At 43.0% G+C, this 16,120-nt stretch overlaps 1 protein-coding gene across 1 annotated transcript in view; it reads left to right on the forward strand.

Moving 5' to 3' along the window:
• The window catches only part of TBC1D9 (TBC1 domain family member 9), a 76,683-nt gene extending 61,060 nt beyond the window's left edge, over positions 1–15,623 (forward strand). The window contains exons 17-21 of the mRNA XM_068279573.1: positions 4,191–4,256; positions 5,212–5,298; positions 9,029–9,103; positions 9,221–9,321; positions 13,403–15,623. Of these exons, the coding sequence (XP_068135674.1) occupies positions 4,191–4,256; positions 5,212–5,298; positions 9,029–9,103; positions 9,221–9,321; positions 13,403–14,113 (1,040 nt within the window). The 3' untranslated portion in view covers positions 14,114–15,623. The remainder of the gene's footprint in view (positions 1–4,190; positions 4,257–5,211; positions 5,299–9,028; positions 9,104–9,220; positions 9,322–13,402) is intronic.
• Positions 15,624–16,120: the final 497 nt, after the last annotated feature.

Raw genomic sequence — 16,120 nt, forward strand, 5'->3', positions numbered from 1 at the left:
GAGGTCTACTTCACTTCCTGTTTAGTTTACAAGTGCTGTGTAGCCACAGCTATTCACCATGCTGCTCACATGCCCATCAACCCTCTTCCACCACCGGGTGGCGTTGTAATGCTGACAAGGTCTCCTGGATTCCGATCACATGTCATATCATGTGATCGGATGTGGTCAGTACCCAGAAGATGTGTCGGAAGTTCAGAGCCACGGGTGGAGGAAGAGAAGAAGCCGCCCGGAACAGGTAACTTTAACCGCTCCCTGCCACCCGCTCTTTTGGCTGCATCGGGCAGCCAAACGAGATTAGCCGGCAGAGGTTTAGAGCGCACAACAGTATTCTAATGATACATTTTGTTTGAAGCTGCTAAGAGGTTAAACATAAATAAATATGTCAGCCTCCATATCTTTCCCAATTCAGGTGCGCTTTAAAAATATAAGAAAAAAACAAAACGGCAAAGTTTGCTTAAAGTGAACCTTAACTGAGTTGAAAAATTTTTTTTCACTTACCTGGGCTTCCACCAGCCCCCTGCAGACGCCCTGTGCCCGCGCCGGTCCTTAACAATCCTCTGGTCCACCACAGCCAGCCAGTTTTGTTTTCAGTGCGCGCATCCCTCGATCTCGCTCCCGTCGCCGGCCTGCATAAGCGCAGTATGCCTGCACATGCGCAGGACGTCCACGGCGACGGAAGCGCGATCAAGGGATACACACTGCAAGGGCTGTGCAGGCAAACTGGCCTGTAGACTGACACTGGCTGACTGCGGGGGATCGGAGGATCATTGAGGACCAGTGCAGGCACCTGACGTCTGAAGGGGGCAGAGATGTCAAAAACATGTCGAATTAGGTTTAACCTTATTTTTAGCTTATAAACAAGACTGCTATGGAAAGTCTGAGTAATTCTTCATAACTCTGAATGACATATTGTTTATCACAGGGTGATACTTAGAAATGCTAAAAATATATGTATATTAAGTAACAGCTGATACAACTTTGTCGCTTGAGTGGCCCCTTGTGGGCTGTTTGTACATCTCCCATTCTGAAGTTGTATTTTTATATACAGTAATTTAATAGCTTCTATTATGCGGATCAGATCTTTCATCACTTTTGAATTATTTACTTTTGGAAGGAACTGACATCCTCAAAGTACTCAGTATAATTCTGAGCAGAAAACAGAAATCATAAGGGGCATAATAATGTAAACTAATATTCATGTATAGAGGAACTGAGGTAGACACAAGATAAAATTGGAGACTGTTAACAAGATAACATCGGAGACTTTTACTGAACAAAGAGGAGGCCAGAACATTACCTCACAGCCATTTTGTAGCACATCTTCAGAGGTCAAACTAGGAAAGCAGGGAGGCCAGCACTGCTGTCACTATATACAGTATGCCGGCTATATAGCAGCCATTTGTTGTCACCATCCTCCAGACTCCCCCCAATCCTACACACTGTGCTTACAAGCTGAAGTGAAACCAAAAAAAACGAGGATTTTCGCTACCAGGCACAGGATTGTAATAATTAGAATGATGTTCCACTTTAACATCATACAATACTACAAAGGTCCTTTAATGTACGCACAAAAGCACCTGCCCTGAGAGGAAGAAACATCCTGACATGCATTAATTACGTTATCAATGATTTTATCTCTTGTCACTCACAGTTTACAGGATATATCATTTTCTGCACTTGTTTGCACTTTTAAATTGGCTAACCAATTACACAGTTGAAGATACAATTTCAGGAGCAATGTATTAAAGTTAATGGGTGGTTGAGGCCGAACACATGGATTACAGCGTAGGACATTTTGGCGCAGCCGGCCTCACTTTAGACCGTAATAGGAATTGCGGCTATAGCAGTGCACAGAGAGTAACTTCGGCGCCGTCAGAAGACGGAGCTAAAGTTACTTGTAAAACACTGTAATTTCGGCCGCCAGCGATAGCTGGACGCTGAATTACATCATTCCCTACCATCCATGTCGACCTGGAGGGGCAATAGTAATTAACACCAGTGCAGGAGCAGGGTAAGCCATATATCGGCTGTATCCTGCACCCATACTCCCGGTGCCGATTTCATCCATATACGGTTGAGGCACCTGCTAGAGAGGGGGTGATTGAAATAAACCGGGCCTTTTTTTATTGTTTACCTCAGTGTTTTGGGCCTCCTCTTTTTTTACTGTGCACTAAAGAACAATCTGCAGTTTGATCTTGTGCCCCCTTATGTCTTTCCTCATGAATAATTATTGTTTTCTTTGGGTCCTTTAAAGGACTTCCGAGGCCAAAATTAATAAAATTACACTATACCTTTTTTTTTGCAGAATCCACGGAGGACGTCCTGCCCGTCCTCCGCTCCGTTCCACCATCAATGCAGGTCTTTTCGTTCCCCTAGGGCTCGGCCCGACCCCACCGAACGGGTCGCATTGATGCCACCTCTAACATGGCCGCCGCCTTGCTCCGCGGCTGCGCAGTACGCTTTGTCGCTGACGTACGCTTGGGGAGCATGCCGGGACCTAGTACGCGGCGGGAGGCGGGCAATAGGCTGCGCAGTGACGCTAGCGACAAAGCGTACTGCGCAGCCGCGGAGCAAGGCGGCGGCCATGTTAGAGGTGGCATCGATGCGACCCGTTCGGTGGGGTCGGGCCGAGCCCTAGGGTAACGAAAAGACCTGCATTGATGGCGGAACGGAGCGGAGGACGGGCAGGACGTCCTCCGTGGATTCTGCAAAAAAAAAAAGGTATAGTGTAATTTTATTAATTTTGGCCTCGGAAGTCCTTTAAGTGATCTGGTTAGGTTAACTGTGTGTGTCTATCAAATCATCTTTTTCTGGAAGGTGTTTAGCACTAAGCAGTCTGAAAGAGGTGTGCAGGAGGATCACGGGGACCTGCCAGTTTGCCACATTATTCCCTGACAAGTTTTTGTTTATGCACAGACTTACAGGTATCTCCAGATGCCTTACTGCAAGCAGTTAAAAACGGCACTGCCATAGGCGGCAAGGTTAAAATCACAATGAGCTGCTATAAACAGTCATTTGGGCACCCGGAGGTACCCCAATAAAATAGAAATGTTAATAGCCACTTACTGTATAATCGCTATTTAGCCATTTATAGCTGCTATTTACCAATTATAACCTCTGATAGCGACAAAAATATTGGGTGTTAGGAGGTGGGGTCTTTCATGTTAGGAGTGTGTGGGAGGGTTAAAGAGAAACTCCGACCAAGAATTGAACTTTATCCCAATCAGTAGCTGCTACCCTCTTTTACATGAGAAATGTATTCCATTTCACAAACAGACCATCAGGGGGTGCTGTATGGCTGATATTGTGGTGAAACCCCTCCCACAAGAAACAAGAAAAGTACGTACTCTTGGGAGTTTCCTGTCTGTGAACCTTGTTGCATTGTGGGAAATAGCTGTTTGCAGCTGTTTCCAACTGCCAAAAAAACATGCAGCAGCTACATCACCTGCCAACAGTAAAAATGTCACCATGTAATAAATGTCAAAATGTAAATCAGGGATTTAAAAGATTTTACAATGGACAAACACTGACTAAATCATTTATACATAATTATTGTAAAAATGAAGCACTTTTTATGACATTATTTTCACTGGAGTTCCTCTTTAAGGAAGGTTAGGCACCACGGGTGGTTTAAGGTTAGGCATTGGTAGAGTAGAAGCAGTAAAGTGTTGTACCGTGTTAGCCATGAGTAAAAGCAAGAAGTTTTGAATCAGGATGATACCATTTATTGGCTAACTTAGAGATGGATAAACAGTGAGCTTTCGACTTATAAAAAGCCTTTGTCGGACTGGAACCAGTCCGACGAAGGCTTTTTATACGTCGAAAGCTCACTGTTTATCCATCTCTAAGTTAGCCAATAAAAGGCATTGGTAGAGGGAGGGTTTTGTGTTAGAGTAGGGTTAGGTTGGGTCATAGTAAAATATTGGAATTCAGTAGTAGAATATCCAGTAATTGAATACTGAAATTGATTGTTTGTTAACAAAAAAAAACAATATTGTTACTTAAATGTGTGAGCCTACTGAAATGAAGTCTGATTGTAAACTTCCCAATTTCCTAGACATTGCATACAATGCAGTCCAAAACAATAGTTTATCTATGCAGTGCAGTATGGAAACTGGTTACTAATAAAAAGTCATCACCGGTGCATAGAATGTGGTGTAGATGTAGGCTTACTGTTTTAATGTCCTCAGGTGCTGCCTGCCATGGAGACCTCACAGAAAAGCTGAAGCTGTTATACAGGATGCACACACTGCCAGGTGAGACCTGCAAACTAAATGCCAGATGCTGTTTTTATTTTGATATATATTTTTTTATGTGCATGCAATTTTTTTTTTAATTTTTTTGGTAAATGAGTAGCTAGATAGTGTTCTGGTTAAAGATACCACATCTGACACGGGAGACCAAGAAAAATCCAAGTTGGAGCCTGTTACCTATTTTTGTAAAGAGTCCTAGGACAAGACTCCCAAACACCGTAGGGTGGCCTGTTAAGTCCACCCTAAGGGCTCTTTCACACCAGAGCCCGTTTTCTGTGGTTTAACACAAAGTCGAAATTTTGCGTTAACCAAGGTAAAATGAAAGTCCTTTGGCTTTCATTTTACCTTTCACACCCGACGCTGCGTTTCGATGCGTTGCGGTTCGGCGCACCCGGGAGCTTTTAATCATTGGGAGCCGGTGTTTTCCCATCATGTGAATTAATCACTACCACCGCTGATTGCGTCGCACTGCTACATCCCGACAACACGCCGCAGGGCATATAACATCCGTTCTCCTGCTTACGTTCTAGATGTGAAAGAGCCCTAATGGCTCTTTTCCACCAGCAGAAATTCAACCAAAATCGCAAAACACTTGCGATTTTTAAATCCCTATGTTTGCTAATTTAACATAGGAATTGGAGTAGGTATTTTCCACTATCGCGATTCGACTTTCTACAAAGCGCAATAGCTTTCTGGCGCGATTTTGAGAGTGATTGTGCAATGCAAACTGCGTATGAAAAATTGTAATTGCAAAACAAAATTAACGAAAAATCCCTGGCGTTTGTGATTTGCGATTACTAGTGGAAAAGAGCGTGTAGTGCCGGCTGCAGTCAAGTGTTTCGAGCACAACAGGAGATATTTTAACATTTTATAGTTAGTATACAGTGTCTGATAAAGTCCTAAGCTTTCTCTCATGACTCATAAAAGATGTTATTCATACTTTTTATTGCACTTACAGACCAGCCACCTGACCAGGAGGAGCCAGACTCAGCCTTTGAGGCCACACAATATTTCTTTGAAGACATCACTCCAGACACCAGCCAGGGTAAGCTACACAATTCTAGTCGCAAATGCAAATTTTCTTCCATTTGTAACAATATGAATCTTGCCAGCAGAGGGAGCACAAGTTGCAATATTTCATCTGTCAGTCTGAAAGGGAACTTGAAGCAAGAGAGATATGGGAGGCTGCCATATATACTGTATATTTCCTTTTAAATAATACCAGTTGCCTGGAAATCCTGCTGATCCTCTGCCTCTAAGGGCCCGTTTCCACTATACCTAGGCGAATCCGCATAGAAAAAAAAACACCTGCAGATTTGCATGCGTATGTGAATTCGTGTACGTTTGCATGCGTTTTTTGTGTGAATTTGCATGCATACGCAATTTTTTTTATTTACTATCGCACGTGAAAATACGTAAAATGCATGGAAAATATTTGGAGGCAGCCGTGTGTTTTTTTTTTTTTTGCCTGCAGGGGATGTGAATTTTGCCTATAATGAAAACAGGCCCATTGAAATACATTGCTATGCAAATTTGCATGCAGATAATGCATGCGAATCCGCCGTAGTGGAAACGGGCCCTAATACTTTTAGCCACAGACCATGGACAAGCATGCAGATCAGATGTTTCTGACAGAAATCTGACAAAATTAGCTGCATGCTTGTTTCAGGTGTGTCATTCAGACAGTACTGATGCCAGAATGATCAGCAGGACAGCCAGGCAACTGGTATTGTTTAAAATAAATAAATATGGCAGCCTCCATATACCTCTCAGGTTTCCTTAAAGTTGATTGGTTGTCTTTAAAGTCAATGGGACCCGATTAAAAAAAAAGATACTTACCTTTATACTGGTTGAACTCGATGGACGTATGTCTTTTTTCAACCAAAATAACTATGTAACTATGTAAGGAGAGGGAAGGCTCTGGGTCCTAATGAGTCTTCCCTCTCCTCTCCTGGTGCTCGTGCCAGCGCTGGCTCCCCCGTAGCAGTATTTGAGTAAATTGGTCAAATACTACTATTTCCGCCGCTGAAGGAGAGGGTTCAGCATTCTGCAGGAGCCCGAGTGCTCCCAAAGAAAGACTCGGCTCCCGAAGATTTCCAAAGTCCCCCGTGGCGGGGCATTTGGATGGAGGCGCTGCCACTGCGACAAGGGCACCGGGAGAGGAGAGGGAAGGCTCACTAGGACCCAGGCTTTTTTTTTTTTTGCAATCGGGTGCTATTGACTTAAAGTATGTAAAATTAATGAACAATTCTCTAGCATTCATTAATTAGAGCAGATATTGTAATAATAATAATAATAATAGTGTAATGTAATCTGCCTCTGACACAAGAGACCGGGGTTTAAACCTGGGTTTAAACCTTAAGTTCAGTAGGAGCAGGCCCGGATTTCTGGGAAGGGCAGAGAGGCCATGGCCTAGGGCGTTAAAATCAGATAAGATAAGAAGGGCGGCATGACTTGGAGAGAGAAGTTGTCATATGTCAAAGTAAATCACCACTTCTGGTGTCCGCAGCGCAGCCAGCGCCCTGCTCTGCACTAATAGCTGAATTCCACAGTTCCCCAATCCTTGCTTCTCGCTCTCACATTTCCTGGTGTGTTATGAAAATCAGCATGTGCTGTCACCTGATTATCCATTTCTCTGTATGATGGACATACAAGTGATGTGAAAAATACCAGGGATTTACATTACAAAGCAGATAGAACTAAGTTCCGCTGCGTTTTAACGCAGGCATTCACAAACATCAGTGAGCTCTGCTAGTTTCTCCCCTTTTTTACAGCTGTGACACTGACCCCAGCAGTTGTTAATTACTTTATCTAACCCTAATTTATCACTGCTTCTCTTTTTTTTCCCCTAGCTAGCAGTGATCTCTTCTCTGCTTCAGTTAACTCTTTCTTGACTCATTTTTTGTCCTTCAGCTCCTACCATCTATGAGAACTGCAGGAATAAAAATGTTGTTTGCTTCGCTTTCATTGCTAAACTGTTACCTGAGCTGTTACTACCTATATGCTCGTGTGTATGGTTTAGCATCCTTCTATTTTCCTGTAGTAGTAAAGCATTGTACCATCTTAGCCATCAGCAAAAGCAGAAAGTTTTGAATCAGGATGATACCATTTATTGGCTTAAAATAAAAAGAGTAAGCTTTCTGCTAATAAGTCTTCTTCAGACTTTTTTCCTTTATAGTGTCAATATATTAGAGCACACCACCATATTTACATTCAACATTCAAAAGAGATGCATAGATTTTTTTCAGCAAATATAAATAAATGTCATTCAGATGCTTTAAAGTGGAGCTGAACTCTTGCACAGGACAGAAGGAAAACAGAGAAATGCACCCTGTATGTATTTAGAGAGCCTGCCTAATTCCCCCTCATCTGTATCTAATCACAAGTTGTAATTTGATCTCTAGTCTATGTCACCTAACTGCCACAACATCTAAGCTCATTTGAAAGCACAATATATTAACAATATGTCTGCTTCCATGAAAGCAGGAAGTAGACACATTGCAGATTTATTGCAGGATTTGTATCAGCTGTAACAAAGAATTTTTTTTCTTTAAAGGTTATGTTGTTGCATATCTTTTAGAGCAGAGAGGAAGTTCTGAGTTCAGGTCCAGTGTAATTACAACAGAACATCCAAAGTGGGTCTTGACCGGATGTTTGCTACTTACATGTTCTCTGTTTTGGATGGGCTTCTCTCCATTGCTCTGCGCTGTCCCCTGTTTGTGGCTCCGACTGCAGCCAGTCACACAGAGGACCAAGAAGCAGCGCATGCTCTGGCCACTCACGCTCCCTGTCACCTGTTTGTGGCTCTGACTGCAGCCAGTCGCACAGAGGATAAAGAAGCAGCGCATGCTCTGGCCACTTGCGCTCCCTGTAATTTCCCGCTCCTGCCCAGATGTGCACAGCAACCGAGGCCAGCACAGTGTTATGCATTCTTGACAAGTACCCTTCATACATCAGTGTCATTTCTCAAGTATGCATGCCCAGAACACTATCGGCTGCTGTGCACATTCGGGCAGGAGCGCAAATTACAGGAGTTATTTGTTGAATGGGGGGCAGGGCAGCACAACTGAAATGAGCCCATTCAAACCAGTGATCGCTAGTCAGAGTGTTGGACAGAATATTTTTTGGTGGTGGTGGGGGGCTATGGGACATTTGGTGACAGCAGGCCTAGGGCACTGGAAAGTACAAATCCGGCCCTAAATAGGAGACCTTGGGCTAGACTCCCCAACACTGCTAATGCTTATAGAACATGTCCTTGTGGCTGCAGCTCTGGCAATTTGAGTCCGCCAGATCACTTATAACAATGACCCCATTATAGCTTGCAGCTTTTTTTATCTATTGCAGTAATTTGACTTCCTTACTCGCGGAAGTCGAAGGCTTCTGGAGTGGTGGGTTAAATGGTTAACTGTAACAGCCAGTACCTTAAGCCTCGTCCGAGGATCAGGGATCAATCCCCTGGATAACCAGGGCCGAGTTCTGTATAGACACGTCTCAGCCGACCACAGACTGTCTGATCTCAGCAGCTGTATACAGGCTAGGTTCTCTGCAGAGGCAGCTCTGACTGGCCACCTTGGTCAAGAACCATCTAGTGTGTGTAAAAGGATTTAGGTTGCCAGCTATAAAGTGGGGAGGACAGAGTAATTAGTTTACATAAAAAAATAAATCTATACTTTCCCTGATGAGTGTACTTTTAAGTGTATGTAACACTGTAGTAAATTTACTTTGCCATCATTTTGCCCTCTTAACCACTGGTTTCTATTTTTTCTGTCATAAAGTATCTGCCCTTGATTCAAGAAACAAGAAGAGGACAGAGGAGGGATTTGTGGCCGTTAATCTGAAAACTATTAAAGGTAACACTAGGCTATTGTTATGTCCATACTAAATGTGATAGCCTATGAGTTCAATTTTAACTGTACACTGACTGATGGGTTGTTCAATAATATTTGTTTATGAACTCATTTCATTAGTTAAGAAGACAAGCCAGGATAACCGGATGTTTCTGCGTATGTGGGCACAAGAGAGCAGAGAGAGGCAAAAGTTTCCAAAAGAATTACCCAGGTTAAGCCAGGTAATTTTCCGTTGTTTTTCTGTTCTATTTCTAGGATAACCAAAATGCAGCAATACAAGTGGTATAAATGTCTCAAGGCAAAGGTTGCACCAGCTAATGTCTGTTTTTATGGTCAAATATAAGAAATACTCTTACAATTTAAAGTGTATTTAGGCTGGGTGCACACTTGTCAGTGCATGAAAGGTTGCGTTTTCTGTCATGGGCGGTTTTGCGTTTGTAGTGCGTTTTAGTGGGGGTTTTTCCGCATATGTGTTTTTCTAGCGTTTTGCATGCATTTTAACGCGTTTATGGTTAGCATATACAAAACGCATATGCATTTTGTATGTGTTTTGCGTGCATTTTTCTTTTGCGTTTTATGCAAATCACTAGGAATACAACAGGAAGCGGAAATACATCAAAACACATTCTTTTTTACAAAAAGCATATAAAACTCATGAAAAATGCATACAAATCGCATGACATTGCATCACCATTGACTTTCATTATGTACGTTTTTGATGCGTTTTTGAAAAATATGCAACAAAACCAGTGTTTTTAACCACTTGAGGACCCAGCCTTTACCCCCCCCCCCCCCCCCTTAAGGACCAGCATGTTTTTAAATGATCTGTGCTGGGTGGGCTCTGCAGCCCCCAGCACAGATCAGGTTGCAGGTAGAGTGATCAGATCGGCCCCCTTTTTCCCCACTAGGGGGATGATGTGCAGGGGGGGTCTTATCGCTCCTGCCTGCCTCGGTGTTGCGGGGGGGCACCTCAAAGCCCCCCTCCGCGGCAAAATTCCCCCCTCCCTCTCCTTCCTCTCACCCCTGGTGATCGGGGCTGCACAGGACGCTATCCGTCCTGTGCAGCCTGTGACAGTCTGTCCTCTGTCACATGGCGGCGATCCCCGGCCGCTGATTGGCCGGAGATTGCCGATCTGCCTTAGGCCCTGCTGTAGCAGCAGCTTCGTTCAATGTAAACAAAGGAGACAAATGTTTCCTGCGTTTACATTTAGTCTGCGAACCGCGATCAGCAGTTCGCAGGTTATTCACGGAGACCCGCTCCGTGATCTAACAGGAAACGGCCGCTCGCGCGAGCGGCCTTTCCTGATTAATTAGGGAGGCACCTGGCGACACAGATGTGCATCGCTGGTCCTCCAGCTACCACTTTGCCGCCGCACGGTATGAGTGTGCGGTCGGCAAGTGGTTAAAAACGCATATTATGCGTTTTTTAATGCGGCCCATTGACTACCATTGCAGGCGAAATGCTACGTTTTCCACAATGCTAGCGTTTCTGCTAGTGTGTTCCCAACCTAACAGAAGCTGCAGCAGTCACACATGTTCAGTCTAGGAGGTTGCAGATGCCCAATCCTGGGGCTGTTTACCTTCTTGCTGGCTAGTACAGACTGCAAGAACAGGATTATTCACAAATAGTAAGCACTTCCCCAGAATAGTTGCTATTAAACATTTATAGTATCTATTACAGCATATGCTACAGCACTTTTACAACACTTTACTTGTCTTATCACTTGCTCCCTCTTGGTGGGGCTCACAGTCTAGTGTTTGTACCACATTTTAAGGCAATCTGGGGGAGCTAATTAAGCTAAAATTATGTATGTGCATAAAATTTAGCTATGCTCTTAAAGTGGGCCTAAATCAAAAATTGATAATGCCCTGCAGAATAATTACATTTTAATATGAAATCTTGATTTTTAAAAAAAAAAAATTTCAAATGAAACTTGAGACACTTCATCTACGAGCTTTTGTACTTACCTGGAGCTTCCTCCAGCCCTGTGCAGGCTGTGGGCTCCATCGCAGTCCTCCTGGGCCTCTCTGTTTCTCTTCTGTCTGTTTCGGTATATTTCCCAGTCGCGGACAGTTGTGCTTCACTGCGCACGTGCGGCCTGGGCTTGTTTGCACCCCTGCCGCGCTCCAATATAACCATTCATTAAACTAATTGCAGTCTGCAGCCTCTCCCCCCAAGGCCTAAGATCTTGTTGCATGTTAGGACTACTACTACATATGCTTCCAGAATCACACATGTAAACAAAATTGCAGGAAAATCGCATACGTTTGCGTTGTGAGTTTGCATTTTTCATGCGTTTTCGTTTTTTTCATGCCTTTCACATTTTTAAAGATAGTGGTAGGCTGAATTTGATGCAGCAAAAAAAATTATCAAAAAAATGTAAACAATGGTGAAGGATTAGCTATTTCCTATTTATTATGCTGTGATGCAATATGGTCAAAGCTTTTTTTGTTTTGCTCCTCTTTAAGTTTATATGCTATAGCAGAATTTGTATGTTGTGTACCATACTTTATAGAAAAGTTGACTGATCAGACATTTAGGTCGGTTGCACACCTATTAATTGAGGTACCACAGAGCCTTCATATGACCCTGTGCCATGGTGCTGTGAAAGGGTCCTATGCATAGGCCAGCCCCCCAGCTAGTGGCGTACTCTCTGCTAGGCAGGAAGTACGTCACTGAGATTCCTGTCGGTCCGTGCATGTGCACTGCATCTTACTGCGTTCCCATCGTGCACATGTACTGCGTTGCCCATGGACTTGCATTGCTGTATAATCCATGTGGTAGGCACTGATCATGCAGCAACGTGCTGCAGCCATTGCGGCGGTTTGGATACTTCCGGTGCACCCCGTTGCATTGCGTGAACTGCGCAAGTTTCATAGACATGCAACGCTCTTGTGTCAGGCAAGCATTTCGCAGGGCTGCACAGCACACAAGTGTGCAAGAGGCTTCAATGGAGTGGAGCTGTCCACTTTTTTTAGGGGATAAAAGCATCCATGTCCCATAAACTTTAGGGTTGCCTTGCATGAACTGCACGTTTCAGATATTCCCAAAGTTTCTCAATGGTAATAAGGTCAGGATACTGTGACCTTAATTTTTTACCTGAGAAGTCCGTTTGGCCAGTGTCACATTGGAAGATCCAGCATGTCCGAAGCATAGCTTTGAGATGAATCAGAGTTGTCCTCATTATTGTGCTCTTTGGAACAGTAGCCGCACTACTAATCCTGGTGGTTGTATATGGAATCTTGGTTGGTCTACCTGACTCTGTCTTGGTATCCACAGAACCCTTCATTCCTCATTTTTCAACATTACAGAGGTATTTTCAGATCTCTGGATAGGTTTTTTTTTTAACATCGTGATTTCTACAAATCTACAACCTTTGATTGCAGGTCCTTTGACAGTTCTTTTGCTTCCCCCCTTGTGTATGTATGCAGCAATGTCAGAGCAGCTCTGAATTCATTTCAATTGACCACTTACACTCATACAGTAATTATAATCAAAGAAGCTACAGGTGTGGAAACTATTTCTTAATTTGCACCCATGTGTTTGATCAGGTCCATTTGGGTGATTTCGGTTATCATGATGAGTTACAAATAGCGCACAGTTATACAATATTTTTTACTTTTAGGCCCCTTTTACACTAGGCCTCTTTATTTGCGTTGTGTTACCCTTTTTGCATGCAGGATAATGTAACAGCAATGAAAGTGTATGGGGCCTAGCACACTAACTCCGTTGCATTGCACCAGAAGTGCCCAATTCACTGCCGACCTGCCGCAAAGTCAACAGCATGTTACCGTCGGACTTCCACGCTACGGAATGCATGCAGGTCAATGGATGGTGCAGAAAGTGTATGTACTTTGGCATGCGCAGAATGGTGCAATTGCAACGGGGAAGGCAGAAATACGTCACTGGGCGGGGGAAGGGTTGCATATGACCCAGTCAGCACACACTGCCACAGGGTCATATGGATTTAGTTATTGGCAATGGGAGAGGACAGTCGCACCGCAACGCTTTGGCCAGGTGTAAAACCAGCTTTCGATACAAAATATGACAATGGGATTCCAGGGAAGTTCTATTGAAGATGATCACTTAACCAGAGCGTACCAGCTAATTAAAAAAAAAAAGCTCTTAGCATGATTTTTTTTTCTTCCTTCAATGGCAAAATCACAAATTCTGCCAGGGTATGTAAAGGTAGTTTACCCACATGTATCATATCCCTGTAAAATAGCTGACTGAATTTTGTGTCATGTTGAGGTATTGCCTTTAAGTAATTGTCGATCACGTGGCATATTCATGTTTTGCAGGGGCAGTTCATTGAGCTGTGTAAAACGATGTACAACATGTTCAGCGAAGACCCTTTTGAGCAAGAACTCTACCATGCCACAGCTGCAGTTACCAGTTTGCTTCTTGAGATTGGTGAGGTGGGCAAGTTTTTCTCCAGCCAAGTTCCAGAGGATACACCTAATCAAAGTAGCCTGAGATCAAAAGAGATTGAAAACAAGACAAAGGAGAAGATTCCTGTGCAAACATGTCATTATACTCAGTCTGGGGCTTTCTCCAACAACTCTGTCGCAAGTGACACTACAGAAGATCACTCGGACCAAATGGTGGAGGTAAGACTGGAAGACTCCTCTCCCAGAGACAATGGGGCCTGTTCTTCTATGCTTATATCAGATGATGACACTAAAGACGACAGTTCCATGTCCTCTTACTCTGTACTGAGTGCTGGATCCCATGAAGATGACAAACTGCAATGTGAAGACATTGGCGATGATACCATTCTTATTCGCAGTCACCACCAAACCTCTTTGCCTGGTAGTACCAGCCTAGACCAAGATTGGGCCATTACTTTTGAACAATTCCTGGCCTCTCTCTTGACCGAGCCAGCTCTGGTGAGATACTTTGACAAGCAGGTGTCCATGATGTCAAGAATCACCAATGCTAAAAATACGCAAATGATGGGGAAAACGTTACCGTCCACAAGCGACTATGACATTCCAACTATTTCTGGATAGAAAGAGGACCAAAGAACTGCTGTAAAGACATTTTTATACTGACAGAATAAATAGACTGTTTTAATCTTATAGGTTAAAATGCACAAATCATCTGACCTTACTTGTGTGGCTTCCAAATATATTATGGATTTCACACCAACATTTTTAAAGACAGAAGTGCAACAAGTGCAACTATTTTAAGTGAGGGATTTCAGATAATATTATTGTATATTGACCTGTAATAGTAAAAATGTAAACTCTATTATCTGTCCTCTACATATAAAAACATTGTAAAATGAGAACACTGTGCTTATTCACTAAATGGTGATGTGCAAAGACCAATAAAGTGTACGTGTCATGAGAGAAATATGGAGGCTGCCATTACTAATCTCTAATTAAACAATGCTAGTTCCCTGACTGAAACGCTGAGATTCTTGTTACAGTGCTTCACAGTAATGCAGATAAGATGATATTCCACTCTCTGGCATTCCTAATCTGCATTGTTTGAGGTGATTGCCTGAAAGGCTATTCTAGCCAGAGGATCAGAATTACAGCCAGTAGATAGACTATCCTGAAAGGGTTCCTCAGTGGTAGATTTAATTTGTCTCTTCTGACATGTGTACATGGAGCTATGGTAACCAATCAGTTTTCAGTCCGTTAAAGTCATATTAACAAACAGATGATTTCTGATTGGCTGCTAAAGCTTACGGTACACTATAGGTGTTCTTTGCACATCCTTATTGAATAAGACATCATGTCTTCTATGTTCCTGAGTGACATCATGTAAGTTGATGTAAATATGTCCTGATGTAAACCAGAGGTCTCTAATGCTGTATATTAGCCAGTGGGAATGCCATGCCACTTTATTAGAGAATTACTGATCCTACCCTAAGCTAGTGTTTACTGTACTGAAGCACCTGCACTTTGAAATTTTGCTTCATTAGCAGAATTACCTCTTTTTACTTTGGTTTTATGGTCAATTTGTTAGGTCAGAAACTGGCAACTTCTGCTTCCTGGACTAAATGACATTAGCAGCTGTGATGATCCAGTCAGCTTCCCTCCTAGTCCATCTGGAGCCCAAATCTGCAAATAATCGGAGCTTGTACAGAAATGGTTAATGCACGCTGTAATCAGCTGGGGACTGGGCCAATGAGAATCAACAGGAGGTGCAAGTGATTGGCTCCGTTCCAAGTTGCATACAAGCCAGATTTATTTGCATCACCAACAGCCGCCAACAATTTTAAATCCAATCTGCTATGGCACTTTCTATATTCCTCCCACATCAGGTATCTTTTACATGGGAAGAAACTGCCAGTATCTGACTTTTTGTTTCTTGGTGCTTTTTATTCGTGTGTACATAATTTTTTTTTATTTAAAAAATATTATTTTTTTAAGCTACTTTTCATTTCAGGTAATTGTGTTATGTATAAATTGACCTCTTAAATGTTACATACTAGTTTGATGCTGCTGTTGTTCTGCCCTTTGTGAAATAATATGAATAGAGTTTCAATAAAATATTGCTGGACCTGGACTCATTCTCAGTTCTTGTTGATTCTGGAGATGAAACGTATTTGGTCATATAATTTTCTCTATGGACACTAAAATCATCTTGAAGTTCATGCTGCTGAGATCCTCTATCTGTAGTCCAATGGAATCCAGACAAAGCTTTTTATTTTTACTTCTAGACAGAATGAACAAAGCCGAGCTGGAACAAGGTGCTTCATGATCGTAGGAGTGAAGATCAGAGAAGATCCAAAGTGCTTCCCGCCAGTATATGGTCCCATTCTCCTTCAAGCTGCGCTTCCCTCTCTATTTCATATTTCACCTGCTTCAGTGCTGTGTATTGCTTTCCTTTCCTCTGCATAACAGTCCCCAGGTGCCTGCTGTAGTGTTACCTCTATGCAGCTCCTGAGTGTTCTGGAGTCACATGACACACTTAGAAATCACAAGGAAGTAATAGCACAGCAGACATTTGGTTAGGAGAGCTGATCAACATGCAGTGCTGAAGCAGTTAAAAATAAACTGCTC

This window comes from Hyperolius riggenbachi, chromosome 1 (genome assembly GCF_040937935.1).
Source record: "Hyperolius riggenbachi isolate aHypRig1 chromosome 1, aHypRig1.pri, whole genome shotgun sequence".
Classification (NCBI taxonomy): domain Eukaryota; kingdom Metazoa; phylum Chordata; class Amphibia; order Anura; family Hyperoliidae; genus Hyperolius; species Hyperolius riggenbachi.